This window comes from Hippopotamus amphibius, chromosome 9, assembly GCF_030028045.1.
Source record: "Hippopotamus amphibius kiboko isolate mHipAmp2 chromosome 9, mHipAmp2.hap2, whole genome shotgun sequence".
Classification (NCBI taxonomy): Eukaryota; Metazoa; Chordata; class Mammalia; order Artiodactyla; family Hippopotamidae; genus Hippopotamus; species Hippopotamus amphibius.
Genome location: NC_080194.1, coordinates 24,818,034 through 24,833,312, shown reverse-complemented (window position 1 = coordinate 24,833,312; position 15,279 = coordinate 24,818,034). Strand labels below are relative to the sequence as shown.

The 15,279-nt window shown below is 47.0% G+C and overlaps 1 protein-coding gene across 3 annotated transcripts in view; it reads left to right on the top strand.

Annotated features, from left to right (window-relative positions):
• Positions 1 to 15,279, top strand: part of NAV2 (neuron navigator 2) — a 389,315-nt gene that overhangs the window by 305,175 nt on the left and 68,861 nt on the right. For all 3 annotated transcript variants that reach the window (XM_057748181.1, XM_057748182.1, XM_057748180.1), the window contains one exon: positions 11,591 to 11,729. In XM_057748181.1, the coding sequence (XP_057604164.1) occupies positions 11,591 to 11,729 (139 nt within the window). The remainder of the gene's footprint in view (positions 1 to 11,590; positions 11,730 to 15,279) is intronic.

The window sequence follows — 15,279 nt, the reverse complement described above, 5'->3', positions numbered from 1 at the left end:
GCAATTGTAGTTCTGTTTTGTGCCTTCAGGTTCCAAGACTCCTAAGATGTATTGCAGGTGAGTATGAGTATGGGTGTGGGGGGTGGTGTTAATGGGAGTGTTGGGACCCCACATCCCACTCCACCTACCCTTGACCTAGGGCAGCCAGTCAGTGCCCTGTCTGGGATCCCCCCCCCCCCGCCCCAATTTACCTTTAACTACTTGGAGATGTTTTAAGAATAAGTCAATTGCGTTAAAAGGTGCCCTGGACTTTTTGGATAACAAGTGGGAGTTCTGAGTTCTTATATGACTGTGATCTACTTAAAAGCCTCTTTGCCTCTGCTCTTAGGTTGAATGAATGTGGTTAAGAAGAGCTTGGGTTTTAGAACCACGCAGATCTAGGTTCAAATCCAGCTCCATTTATTAGCTCTGGCACTGTGGTCAGGTCACCGCAGCCCCTGTAAGCCTCAGTTTCCACATGTATAAAAATGGAACATTAATAGTTTGTGCCTTATACGGTCATAGGAGTGTGTGGGATAATGTATGTAAAGTGCTTAAGCAAAGTGCCTGGAGCCTACCATTAAAACTTTTCAGCTTGTATAAGTGTTTGCTGTTAGTTTCATTAGCTATGTATGATATGCCGAATTCTGTTGATGTTTAGGGTACTCATATCTTCTGGGAAACAGAACAGCAGGATGAATTTGTTGAGATCTTTGGCAAAAGCCAGGCGGCTGTGGACCAAGTGTCAGCAGCCTTCTCTGGTGGAGCCTTGGAGGAGAGGCCTTTGTGTCGCTGAGGCCAGCAGACACGCTGGTGCCTATTGTAACAATGAGGGTATAGGGCATCCGGACCCAGAGCTCTGGGGTTTGTAGCCCAACCAGCCCCTGGAGCCAAAGGAGGAATTTCACGCTTACTCAGGGGACCACCTACTTGTTGAAGGAATGAGTTACCAAAATGGGACAAAGGTGCCATGGGGTGAAACTCAACCCCGGGTATTCTGAGTGCTACTAAATCCCCCTGGAGCCTTCTTTATTGGGTTCCTGTTTCTCTCTCTTCACCTCAAATGATTGGCCGTGCACCTGGCACCGTCTGTAGAAGCTGCTTCTCCCCCGGGACCCTGCCCATTTATGGCAGCAAGCGCTTGCACTGGAACTTTATCATCTATTTCATGTTGTGATCCTGCCTTTTTCCCAGACTGCAGCTGATAGGAACTGGTTATCTCCCCTGTGCCTGGAGATCTGATTTGGTCCCCACAAAAGGCTTATGAGGACTGGGTGTTAATTAGCACCAGATCACACAGGAGGAAACCTGGGTCTCCTGGAGGGAAAGATGCTCAGACAAAGTAAATGGCAGGGCCAGAGCACGTGCTGCCTCCACCCAGAGCCTCGGGAGTTTCTGGTACCCTGGCCCACTGCTAGATGAGACCAGATTTACTGGGATTAGTATCTAACTCTGCCGTTTCTTTAATCTGAGCTCAGGTTCTGGGTCAAACTGGAACAGCAAACCCTGTAGGCTGATCCCAGGGTGAAACCTGGAAGGGTGGCTTACTTGTTCATTGCTTTTTCCAAGTAGCTATCTTTTTTTTTTTGACGTGGAAAACTTTAACATCCTTTTAATACACGTGTAGGTATTCATGAAAATAAATAAATGAAGTGATTGAACACTCTGTGTGAATCTGAGCTTCAACAGTTCCTAGTTGTATGACCTTTGGGCCTTTCTTTCCAAGCGTCAGTTGTCTCATCTCTAGAATGGGTATAGAATTAGTCTCTATTTCATGGTACCCAGGAGAAAATATAAGTAAGCCATCAATAATAGTTATTTTTTTTATCATAGAGTTGGATAGATTAAATGAAAGCATGCAAGTAATATAATTAGCATGGGGTCTGGCGCAGCTTTAAACTTCAATTAAAGTTGGCTCTTATCATTCTCAGATAGGCAGCAAAAGGTAGGATTCTGCAGGAGTCCTGTTGCATTCTTTGAAGGTGGATTTTCTTAACTGGCCCGGGCGGTGGTTAGAGGAGGTGATGCTCCTGAGAAAATCTTCTGGGGAGGAAATAGTTAACATACCTGTCTGGTGGGAAAAGGAGGTAGCCAAACCCTTTCCCTTCCCCAGGGGTGACTGCTAAGCCCTGGTTGGGCTTGCTCACTCATCCACACCAAAGGATCTCATTCCGCTGGGCCCTGGGGTTTCACAGGAACAATTGCCTTGAACAATAGCCAGAAAACAAGTTCCACCAGTCTGGTCTTTTGCAAGTGAATGCAACTGTCTGGCGGGGGGCACATGGCCCTGGAAATGGGCTCTGCTGTGATTCTGGAGCAGAACTGGAAAAGTGAGCAGGTAAGGCCGGGACATAGCCCTGGGTGGCTCTACAGGGCATGCTTAGTCACCAGGAGAGAGGCGGGGAGGAGGGGGTGGGCGGGGGCTGTCCAGACTGTTTCTGAGAATGGTGAGGGCCTTCTGGAAGTAGACCCAGTCTTTGGGGTTTTAGGGAAGAGGGGATTAGGATCCATTGCTTTGTGAAGGCTGCTTTTGAGAACCAGAGTTAAGGTACTTCATCTCTGCTAACCTGCTGTGGTTTATTACTGAACAGAGAATGAATATTTATCTGCAACCTGATTTTTTTTTACAACAACATTTAAGCATGTCTTTCCCTTGCGTAAACAACATTATCTCACAGGGAGTCCATTTGGAAAGTGTAATGGCCCTCCAGATCCTTCCGTAACTCCTCAGAGTCAGAGTCTTTTGCTGAAAGCCAGGATTCCTCATGCCTGGGCGTGTAAATCCTAGTGGAAAAGTCTGTTTAATCATCCCTCTAACCTTGGGATTCAGTTTTGCCTTTTTACTTCATGGACGATGAAGTTGTAAATATAGTATCACATTAATTCAGAACCATTACAGGTTCCCGCTGTTAAGATGAAGTTGTAAATATAATACCACATTAATTCAGAACCATCACAGATTCCTGATGTATCAAGATACTCCCCAGAAGAGGTCGATATTAAAAATTTGTCCAAATGAGAGGTGATTGCTCAGGGGAGCCTGGTGAAAGCAGGTTTCTCTCCTTGGTTGTGTGGAATGCTAACTCCTACAACAGTGAGGAAAACAGGGAGTGTGAGAGACTGGACTAATTTATGATTCTTTCACCTGCGTTTTTCAGAGCAGATAACTTGTGTTTGGGCTGTTAAAATTGTGCTTTAAGCCCTCTGAGTGGCATTTGAATTCCTGACACAGTGATGTCAGCATCTCTTGTAAGACTCTGAAATTGGATCTCCTTGTTTTATGGGCCTTTCCATCTCTGAATGGATTTTCTGGTGACTTTGGAAAGCCTTGACTCTGGTTAAAATGCTCTGTTTTGGCCAACATGGGGTCTCATTGATATTATACTTGGTTGCTGTCAGGCAGCGGAGGTTCTTTTGAGATTTGGCTGGTTAGCAGACAGATTTCGAAGCTGACCTACATGTACTCTCTGATGAGAGTCCTTAGACCCTGGTTGAATCCTATCCTGATGAGCTGTGGGCTCTCAGCCTCTGTTTCATGCAGTGGAAAATGGGAGGTGGAGTAACCCATGTATCATGCCTAGTACAGTGCCTGGCATTTGGTAAACACAGCCAGTGGTGGCTTTAAATGTTAGGTAAGTTTGCATCTTATTCCTTTGTGGATACATAGTGTGGTCTCATGCAGAACCTCTATCGTGGATTGGGTTGTAACACCTCTATAGGCGGGTTTCAAACTCCAATTGCAGGGTCAATCAGGTAGCATATGTGAGTACAAAGGACCAGATGGGGAGTTGAGTCAAATGGGAAAGCCCATCTCTGTGTAAAGAGGGCAGTTACCACTCAGGGCTAAGTAATTGTCTCTTATGTACAAGATATTGGCACCTATTCCAAATATTTAAAAGACTCAGTGTGAGCTTTAAAGATAATCATTTAAGAGGTGAAATCGGCAATGAAGAAGCCAGGGACTAGGAGGTGTAGTTACTTCTTCGGCAGCTTTTACTGAATGGGAGGAGGTGCTCCGGCTAGTGAGGACCGTCAGTGCCCCTTTGCCTCTACTAGCTCTTCTCTGAGCCTAAGCTCCCAGGATGTCAGTTAGAAAGCACCTCTGGGATGGCTGCATCCAACTCCCTCAAGGGAGACTGGGAACTAAGAGTAAGTGACGTGTCCGAACTCTACTAGGAGGCAGTTCTGGGGAGGGCTGGGGCCAGAGCCTGGCTCTCCGGACTCTGTGCCTTTGCCACTTCCAAGCCTTGAAGGAGAGTGGCACAGCAAAGAGCGTCAGCGGGCCTGGGCTTTGGCGCGCTGCCAACCATTGCCTTGTGCTGGCACTCGGCTGGTGGTGTGAGGGGCTATGGAAGGCTGAAGGAATGTCTGAAACCAGCGCAGTTTCCTTTGCTCACCTGCCCATGTTACGCTCTCCTTCGTGTCTGAGCTGTGTGTTCTTGACGGTCACATCTACCGGCTTTGCGGTCGAGGGTAGGGACAACTGAGTCATCACTGCATCCCCGGTACCTCGCGTGGTGGTGCCCAGCACGTAGAGGGTGCTGGCTGACCGGGTGAGGAGAACAAAATGAATTCAAGGCCCCTGGCTCGGGACTCCAAAATACTGAGTTTAGGAGTTTTGAAGAAAAATAGCAAATGTTTGATGGAATTCTTTCCACCTACCCACTGGCAAAAATAGGTGAAGGTCGGTTTCAAGTCTGATCACTTATAACTGCAGTTGTGCCATGATATGACCACCAGTGCAGGACCTTTCATTGGGGAGAGCAAAAGGGACGTGGCTGTGATCTGGGGAGGAAATGATGCTTTTGTGTTGATGGTTCTGAGGAGTCAATGGAAGCATCTTCTTGCCATTTCTCTAGATGTCCCAGCCAAAGAATTTATGGGGCATAAACATCATATGCTGTTTTGAAATTAAAAAAAAAAAAAAAAGACAGGGAAACCAGCCAAGCTGTGGGCCCCACATCCCTTTTAGTTTCCTATTATAGAATCTGGGGCAGGAGGAGGGCCCTGGGGTTCTTCTGCTTGTTTCCCAAGGCCGTTGAACACAGTGCTGTTTCCACTAAGACTTTTGGAGCAGTTTTGGAGTAGTCTTGGCAGTCTTACAATATAGAGTGAAGGTGAAGTGGAGCGGGAAAAACTGGTGAAGAGAATAGATGCATCTTGTGTTCACTTATTCTTCTGGTCGTTCATATAAAAATCATTCATTCACTCAAAAAATGAAATCTGCTTTAGTATTTTTCTAAATGTCTGAGGAATGCACTTGTACCCAAAAAGAATGTCTTAGAATTATTTAGGTTTTACTATTCAGTTTATTGAAGCTTTAATTTTTAAACCTATGTTTTCTTATAAATCTTTGCTATAAGTCAAGTATTTTTGTATAAAGAATGTTTCCACTTGCTATTTGAATAGTACTGTATTAATTCAGACTTAACAAATTGAGTTTCACTGATTAGTACTGTTTACAGACTTGGATAATTAAGTTCCCTTAAATATTTTAGATTGCATTCTTAAACTTAATATACCTGATTTCCTCAGGGTCTTCAAATGTTGTATGGGGTGGACTTTAGCAGCCTAACAAGCAAAATCTTTCTAAGCACTTAAGCAACCCTTGCAAATCCAATAGTTTATGACATTTGTGACTTTAGTTTGTCCAAAACACTTGAATTCTTTTTACAGTCTGAATCCAATCCTTAAATCTTTCATCTTAAAAATCTGAAATAGAAAATCAGTACTCATTTAGATTCAAATCACAAGACTTTTCTTTTGGATTCTCCAACATGCCATATATTTTTTAAACTATTATAAATATCTAGATTATCCCAATGATCACCAAGCTTTCACTCTAAACTTAAGTATTAATATGAGGATTTACTTCATTATCTCCCTTCATCTTTTAAACCTTTCCCAGGATTTAAAGTCACTCACTCCCAACTGAAGGGAGAAAGTGTATCCTCTCAGGTGGGCTCAGAACCATCATGTGGTTTTTCTCAATCAGATTCAAGAGTAGGATGCCGAAATGGTCAAATCATATTCCAGAACAATTGTTCTGGAGCCATGACTGAATACACTGTAGTTCTTTCTGTCCTGTCATCCGGGTCCCTTGAGCCTCTTAGCTGGAATTTGGTTTCACCGCACTGCAGACACAGATCCTCTGGGTTTCTTTCAAGTTTCGGTCATAATCAGGTTTTGTAACCTCTTTCAACATTTATCACCCGACTTGGGTCAGTAGACTTGTACCCCGTCCCAGGCTGTACCTAATTTCCTTTGCCACTTGATTGGATTCAACGAATGTTCTTACTGCCTGAATGAATTCTGCATGCTTTCCACATTTTTCCCATCTGACTCTCAGCCACATGTCTGGAGTTGTTTTAGAAACAAATTGCAAATCTCCATTAGTTAGCATGAGTATACCAAGTGACAGAATCTTAAGCAAACTAGTTTTGAGCAAAAGAAAGGAGTTTGTTAGTTCTTACTGTTTGGCTTCCATCTCACTGGATGCAGGAGCTCACGTGATGTCATTCCTCTAGCCTCTGCTCGGCCCCCCCACCCGCATGCTAGCTGTCTCCTAAGGCAGGTGAGGATGAACAGGCCCATGGGCCAGCGGCAGCTCTAGGCTTCCTTTGCATTTCTTCCAGAGTTGTGTGTCATTCTCAGCATCTCCTGTGTAGGGAGTGCTATTTTAGGCAAAGTTAGAGAGATCATGGCAGCACTTTATAACGTTAAGAAGTTCATGGACAACCTGAATCTCTAAGAGAGGGCTCGAAGAGCCAGCACACCCGACATTCTCTTGTTGGGACCACATTCTTATCACAAAGCATCCCGTGGAACTAGTCTTTCTTAGGATTCATCTTAGAACTCACTGACCTTGATCTTGGTGTCTCATGACCATGTATAATATCCTGAATTGTAGGGAAGGGACAAGTTGGAGCTAAGTGATTTTATATCCAGATAGATTCACCAACGTCCCCAAAGATCCAGAAGTGAGGGAGACATGGCTGGTTTTCCAAGTGCGGGGACAGCTGTGGTTTCTGGCACACACACAGCTCTGGGGGACACCGAGGCCACCTTTGCTCAGCATGAACTTCCCTCATGTCACTGCCCCTTCATCCTCTTCCTTAGTTTCCCCACTCCACTCTCCTGTGGGGTAGATCATTGGTTCCCCACGTCTGGGCCAGCTCAGTTACAAGGCCTTCCTGTAATCTCGGCATAGCCCCACGATGCTCTGGGCACCGATGTGGGAAGAATCGTGTGTGTAAGTGCCACATGCCCCTCTGCAGTAGTATCTCTGTGTTGAAAGGCCACAAAGGAAGAGCGGGTACAATTTCAAAGCAAAAAAAATCTGGGGCTTGGATTCAGGGGCATCTGCTACTACTTCCCTCCTTCCTCCCCATGCCACGCTCGTCTCCTGGCCAACCTCTTTCTTCTTTGATGGATTATAGGAAATTTTAGATATATTAAATTGCTAACCCCAGAGAGCAGATGCAATTAAAAACTCATGGGATTTTCTTTTCATCATGAGAGTGGATTAGAGCCCTTTTCCATCTGTTATGTCACCCTTTTCCCAGCAGAGCCTTCCACGGTTGCCAGCCTACGTGGTGTCATCCACATGTCACCCATGAGACAACTGAGGCACGGAAATGGTGACTTGTCAGAGGCCGAAATGGGAGGGAGCCGGGCTCAGAATCCACTGCTGGGGCTGCATTTGCATCAGAACTTGCCCCGTCTCTCCTGCACATGAGTTCAGTCAGGAGTCGTTTAATAGACACGTACCATGTGCCTGGAGATGGAGTTGATGTGAGGCTAGCATTGCTAAGGCAGCACTGCTGCGGAGGTGGGGGTGGGAGGAGTTGGGCTTCAGGGTCAGGGAGGGGTTCACTGCCAGCTCTGTGTTTGCAGAAAGCCCTGGACAGCAGCTCTCACAGCCTCAGTTTCCTCATTAGGAAGTAAGGCCACCTGTGAAGGAATAGGAGCGTTGCTGAGAACATGTGCAGATACTGCTACTGAATAGCTGGCATGTGGTTGGTGATAGGCTCAGCGAACGACTGTTGTCATGAAAGATCGGGTGATGCAAGCCAGAGGGAGCGAGTGTTTTGAAATTAGACAATTCTGCATCTTAAACCCAATTCGAATGTGGACTGAATGGCACTGGGCAAGATACTTGTTCTTTCAGCCTTAATCTCACCTGTCAGCTGGGGAGGATGATAGGTCCCTTGCAGGTGTGATATGAAGAGTGGAGAAATAAATGATGTATTGGAAGTACCTGGCACGATGCCGACACATGGGACGCACTTGGTACTATCACTAAGCAGACCCCTGCTTGTACTTGGAAAGTAAGACAGACCTGCATATGGGGAACAACTAGAAATCTGCAGGAGTGTGTAGAATGAACCGAAGTGCGGAAGACTGTCGGAATTCAGAGGAGGGGATTCTGAGGGTGGGCCGGAGTATTTGGAGAAGGCCTTAAAGGAGGATTTGGAACCAGATGGAGGCCAGGCCAAAGCAGTGGAATCACAGGAGGGAAGTTGGCTAAGACCCAGAGCTGCGGGACGCTGCAGGCCCTGTGAATTCATCAGTAAAGCCCCCTCCTGAGCCCTCACGCTTCCTGCCTTTATCCTCCCTACTCGAGAACCACCTTTGCATGTTTCCCCTGCACAGTTTCCCCTGCCCGTGTGCGGGACCCTCCAGGTGGGCTTTGGAAGCCAAATTGGCGGGCTGAAGGGAAAGGTGATGAAAACAGGTTTCCACTAAGCCTTGTCTTCCTGCCTGATCAGCAGAGCTCAGACAGGCATCCTATGAGTGGGTGGAACAAACTGCTTTGATCACTTGGGGGAGTATTGGGTTCTCCTGGTTTTCTAAATCTCAGATATTAGCATCTCTGGTTTGGTTTGTTTTCTCGAGATGTAGTTTCAATATGTACAATATTATCTGTTTCAGATGTGCAGCAGAGTGAGTTACAGTGTTTAAAGGTTGTATTCCATTTATAGTTATTATAAAATATTGGCTGTATTCCCTGTGCTGTGCAGTGTATCCTTGTAGCTTATTTTATACATAGCAGTTTGTACCTCTTAGTCCCCTCGCCCTCTCCTGCGCCTCCACCACTCCCTCTCCCCACTTGGCGACCACTCACTTGTTCTGTGAGTCTGCTCCTGTTTGGTTATCTTCACTAGTTTGTTGTATTTTTTTTAGATTCCACATGTAAGTGGTATCATATAGTATTTTTCTTTTTTTGTCTGACATATTTATAAAACTTAAATTTATTTATTTCTTGGCTGTGTGGGGTCTTTGTTGCTGCGTATGGGCTCTTTCTCTAGTTGTGGTGAGTGGGGTTGCGGTGTGTGGGCTTTTTATGGTGGTGGCTTTTGTTGTGGAGCACGGGCTCTAGGCACGTGGGCTTCAGTAGTTGTGGTGCGTGGGCTCAGTAGTTGTGGCCCGCAGGCTCTTGCGCGCAGGGTCAGTAGTTGTGGCGCACGGGCTTAGTTGCTCCGCGGCATGTGGGATCTTCTCAGACCAGGGATCAAACCTGTGTCCCCTGCATTGGCAGGCAGATTCTTAACCACTGTGCCACCAGGGAAGTCCCTGTCTGACTTATTTTACTAAGCATAATGCCCTCCAAGTCCATCCATGTTGTTGCAAATTGCAAAATTTCGTTCTTTGTTGTGGCTGAGTAATATTCCATTGTGTATAGGTACCACATCTTCTTTAGCCATTCGTCTGTTGATGGACACTTAGGTTGCTTCTATATCTTGACAATTATAAATAATGCCGCTGTGAACACGGGGATGCATGTATCTTTTCGAATCAGTGTTTTTGTGTTTTTGGATATACGCCCAGGAGTGGAATTGTTCTGACCCAGGTGTTTTTGAGGTATCAGGCTGCCACTGTGCCGGCCTTTCGGCGAGGCGTGGCTTGCCACTGAGGGCTGAGGGGTGGAGTGCTGTGGCTAAGTCAGTTCTTCATCGTCACACAGCCCTGGGTGTAGATACCGACCCTGCCTCTCCCACTCTGGGATGTGCTAGCCTCTCCCTAGCCTGGCCTTCCTCCTGGGGAAGTGGGCCATGTCATGTGCCCGTGTGCACTGAAAACTGATGTAATAGAGAGCCGTCTGGCATCACCGTAAAGAAGGTGGCTCTGGAATTGGGGCAGCTGGATCCAGGTCCTGCTCCACCTCTTACTGTCTGACCTTGTACAAGGCATCTTACCTCTCTAAGCCTCGGTTTCTCCACCTGTACAACAGAAAAACAATAATACTTACCTTTTCCTAGTCGATCAAGTAGAACAGTGTTACACTAATGCTGGAAGCTTACTTTATAGCCTCTTCAACTTCCCACTCCCATTTTTCCAAATCAGCAAGTATTTATTGAGCACCTGCTGTTTATCTGCCATGCTGCAATCAAACAAATGAGAAAATGCAACTGGCTTGATGCTGGGGTCGGGTGGGGGATTGCAGTGGAGGCAGTACTGTGGATAGAGGGACCAGGGAAGGCCTTTCTGGGGAGGTGACTCTTCAAATGAGAAGGAAGCGGGGGCAGATGTCCAGGAAGCGGTACAGTAAATGCGAAGCCTTGAATGCGAAAACCCAGAGCCGGTGAGCCGTGGAGCGGGTCCAAGACAGGACTGGAGGGGAAGCTGGATCCCAGGGTCTTGAGGGCCAGAGGAGAGAGTTTGGGTCCCTGAGAAGCCACTGGAGAGTTTGAAGCAATGGAGTTTGAATCAAATAGATCTGATTTGTGCTTCACAAAGATCATTCTGGCTGCTGTGGGGAGAATAGATGGTTCAGGAGCAGAAGAGACGCACAGAACCCAGCTGGCCTTTTGGCAGTCACCTAGGCAGAGCTGAAGCAGCTGGAGCCGCGGGACACAGGGGCGGGGAAGGCCATGCACACTGGGAGAGATTCTGCAAACAGAGGCGGGAGGACCAGGGATGGACTGAATGTCTTGGTGCTGGGAAGCAGGAGATGGCAGAAGGAAAAAGAAGAACCATTGCTGGAGATTTGACTTGAATGCTGGCAGCTGATGATCTCGATGGATCTGAGGGTTGAGAAATGAAGGACTCTATTTCCAGTGCACCCTGGGATATTACAGTATTAGAGTTAGAACTGCCAGTAGAGTTGATGGGTTTCTGCTCACTTTTGCACTTTCCTTTCCTTGGCTTTTTGTTCCAAGAGTGGAGTCCAGAGAATTCCTACAGCAGTTCTTCTTCCTGCTCTGAGCCCCAGGGAGGGTGCCGCTACTGACCCTTTCTCTGCCCCACTTTCAGCTCCGGTCCCCAAACCCACTGCTCCTCCTCCGTTTCTAGGCCTGAGAGGCAGCCCTTGGCCTTTATAAAGTTCCCAAGATGAAGTTGAGGATGGGGGTCGGCAGCGTGTTTATGTTTACCATCTCTGCTCGGGGAGGCACCCACCTTTTTTGGGAAGGTACACATCAGCCACTTTACCCAGCTGCCAGATGGAAACAGATGGATGGCACCCTCAAAGATGAGTCACATTAGAGGCAGAGGAGCTTTGCCTGGGGCTTTATGGTACTGGGAGCCTTCAGGGATGGTACACGTTTGTCTGTATCGTCAGGCTGAGCTGACACAGCGTGAGGTGCTCAGGATGTGTTTGTCTTGGCAGCTGGGATGACAGCAGCTCCGTCAGCAGCGGGATCAGTGACACCATAGACAACCTCAGCACGGATGACATCAACACCAGCTCCTCCATCAGCTCCTATGCCAACACGCCCGCCTCCTCGCGCAAGAACCTGGACGTGCAGGTAAGGAACGGGGTCCCTCCCAGCAGAGAGCCTTGGGCTTGTGGACCAAGGGGGCTGTTTGGGGAGAGCAGAATCCCCAGGTCTGTGAGATGAGGTCCAACTTCCTGCTTGCTGCCTGTGCTCTTGTCTCCTGACGGTGTCCTCTGCCTGCAGGGAGAGGGCGTCGGGTAGCGGGGTGCTCTAAACGGGAGCGGGGAGACTCACTGCTCTCACGGTGGTGGCCTTGGCAAAATCACGTTTCCTTCCTGGACCTCAGCTTCATCATCTATTTGGAAAAAAAAAAAAAAAGGACGTTGGACTCAATTGGCCGTTCTTAGCCTCGAACGTGTGTCCATGGCACGAGTCTGATCCCTCCAGAGCCATGGGGTGGGAGCAAGGTTAAGACCAGTACATCCTGACCAGAGGCTGGGAACTGTTGGTCTGTGGGTCATATCCTCCTGCCAGTGTGTTGTATTTGGCCCACAGTATCACTCTTCTTTTAAACAGAATTGCGTGTCAAGTTTTTTAAAGTTAATTATTTCACATGAAAGTGAGCTTCTGGTTTCTCCTAAAAAATCAGAAGATATTGCCTCCTTGAGTCTACATTCTCCACAACCAACAGATGTCCAGGCGTCCACCCCCTTTGGACAGGGCACCCATGCCCCAGTGTGCTGGGCAGCTGTACCCTTCAAACACCTGCCTGTGCCAAAACACTTGAGTTTCCAACCCCTGCTTTAAACTTTCAGATTTAATGTTTCAGATGCAGGACTTCCAAAGCAGTTTCGTGGAGGCATGTTTGCTTGCCCTCACAGCATCCCTTAGTGGTCAGAGGGCTTGGTTCTAATAAGCCCATTTTACTCGTGGACAAACGAGGTGCCATCCTTATGCCTAGTCCCCATGTTGGGACTGACCGGCACGAGGACTGGCCATCCCTGGTGACACTGGCATATATGGACTGGAATCCTTTTCACGATGAGTCCCTCCCACCGGTGGGGGCTGCTGCCTCGGGTGAACCCATGTGAAGGTCTGATGGGGACAGAGTCTCCCGGAAGGAGGCCTTGTGAGGGCAGAACTGACAACGGCCCCGTTCCTTCACTCCCTTCCTTTCACGTCCGCTTCCGCTCTTTCTCACTCTAGACAGATAGGAGCTGCTTTGGGAATCTCTTTGCTTTCAAAGGTACCTTTTTCTTTGTGGACAGGGCTAAATGAAGGATGTGTCAGAGTGTGGGAGTGGTCCTGGCCCAGAGAAATGTAAATGTAGACTGCCCGGTGAAATCTGTTAGGTGTTGTCTCTGCGATTGCCTATGACTTCTTGAGTTTTCTTTTCAGTCTGAATTTCTAATTCCTGTTGGCGAACAAATTTCTAATTGTCGTGGTGGTTTTTAAGGAAAAATATACCCAAATTAAGGGGGTACAAAGATGGGGGGGGTTATGACAATAGTGTTCCATATCTTGGTCTGAGTGGAGTTCTGTAAATATGATAATTTCATAAAACTTCTTCAAATTATATACTTAAGATTGTACATTTAATATAATGTTATACCTCACTTTAAAAATTAGATTAAAAAAAAAAACAAAACACCTAAGCCACACCACCCAAGTGAACACTGTTTAATTAGTTATTAGACACAAGTTAGAAACACCCAGCCAGACTGTGTCCCTGCCACTTGCCAAATGTTACAAGATCCACCGTTTTTAGGAATTCCCTGGAGGTCCAGTGGTTAGGACACTTTCACTGCCATGGCCCGGTTCAATCCCTGGCCAAGGAACTAAGATCCCGCAAAAAAAGGAAGAAAAAAAAATCCACTGTTTTCCTTTCCTTGTGGACACTAATTTTTTTTCCTGAGACTCATTTTAATTTCAAGGTAACAACAACCAAGCTTCTAGACTGTTCTTAGATACTGAGCTGGGAAAGAGAGAAGGACAGAGACAGACAGAGAGGAGAGAGATCTGTAAATCAGTAGGTTTCTCTCTTGTTTACTTGCAAGGTAAGAAGAAGCTTGCTCTTGGGATGCTCACTGAGCCAACATAACACTGTTGGAACAAACTCCTTGTCTTTATTCCCTTCCCACAAAGCTGGAGTTAGAATCTATTTTCCACATTGATACAGGGCAAACATTTGGGATTTACAAATGATACATTTGAATTTCTTGAATGCCAAGGCTCCCCTCCCCTTTGACCAGCACTTTGCTTTCATCTAGCAAATGTCACATCAGAAAAGCTTCAAGAATATTACACAAACATGTCTTTTGATCAAGATCAGAAAGTTAACGTCAAGGGACGTAAAGAGTTTACTATTCATTAGGTTGTTTTTTGAGATAAAACTACCTGAGTTTAAAATATTTAAATAAAGCTTAAGCAAGTAGGTCTTGGCATAAAATAAACATAGACTTGCACCCATAATTATGAAGATTCCTATTGAGATGGTTTCTTTGGCATCCTTTTGTTCCTGCCCAGGGAGCATCTCTGAGTATCTGAATCCACATAAATCACAGCCTTCTCCCCTCCTCCCCTGTACCACTCTGAGGAAGGCTAAGGGCCATGACTCCTCTCTGAGCAGCGTCAGGCAGCAGGAAGGTGCGCGCTGCCATCCTCCCCAGGGCTCGTTCAGGTCCCCATCATATACTGGTTTCCCTGGACAAACGGGCAGCACACAGCATCCCAGGCGAGGCGTGGAAAGGCAGGAAGAAGTGGCCCAGTGTGTCCACTGGAAAAGCAGGCTGAGGACAGGTTGCCTGCCTAGGTTTTCATATTTGAAAAGCCTCTGAGGACCAGCCAAAAGGAAATGCACCTAAGGAACAGGGGAGCTATTGTCTGGTAGCCTAAGGAAAAGCCTCGTTTAGCCGCATGAGAGAGGAGGCGGTGGGTAACAGAGGAGTGATCCTTGGGGGACGGAAGTCCCCTTTGTCTGTGAGTGACTGTTTCCTCAAGGATGTTGAGGGGCACACTGGGAGGGTCTTTGACGGGGCACACGTGCCCAGGTATCCAGCATCGGCCTCTGCTCACTGCTTCTCAGGGTGCTGGGCAGAGAATCTCCCTGCCTGGGGTCTGACAGCCTCTCTACCATCTTTCTCCAGGAGAGCTGGTGAGTCTGGTTGTGGTGTCAGGGAAAAGGTATGGCCTTTGAAGTCAGGGTTGAGCTCCTAGCTCTGTGACATCCTTGGGTAAGCTCAACCTCTCCAAGCCTCTGCCTCCCCGTCCATAAAATCGCAGTAATTAGGCTTTTCTTGAAGGGTGAGTGTGAGAGTGATATGGACATAGTTTATCTGAACATGCTTTCTCAGAGCCTAATTTTGTTTTTCTTTTTTGTTTTTTGTTTTTGGCTGTGCCACGTGGCTTCTGGGATCTTAGTTCCCCGACGAGGGATTGAACCCTGGCCCTCAGCAGTTGAAAAGCACTGAGTCCTAACCACTGGACTGCCAGGGAATTCCCTAATTCTTAACAGTTGCTCAGATGTTTTGTTTCTTTTCTTTCCTTTCCATTTCCTTTTCGTTTTTCCCTTTCTTTCCTTCCTTCCTCTTTATTACATATCCCTCTGCCTCTCTCCTCCATTCATGTCAGGAACCAAAAG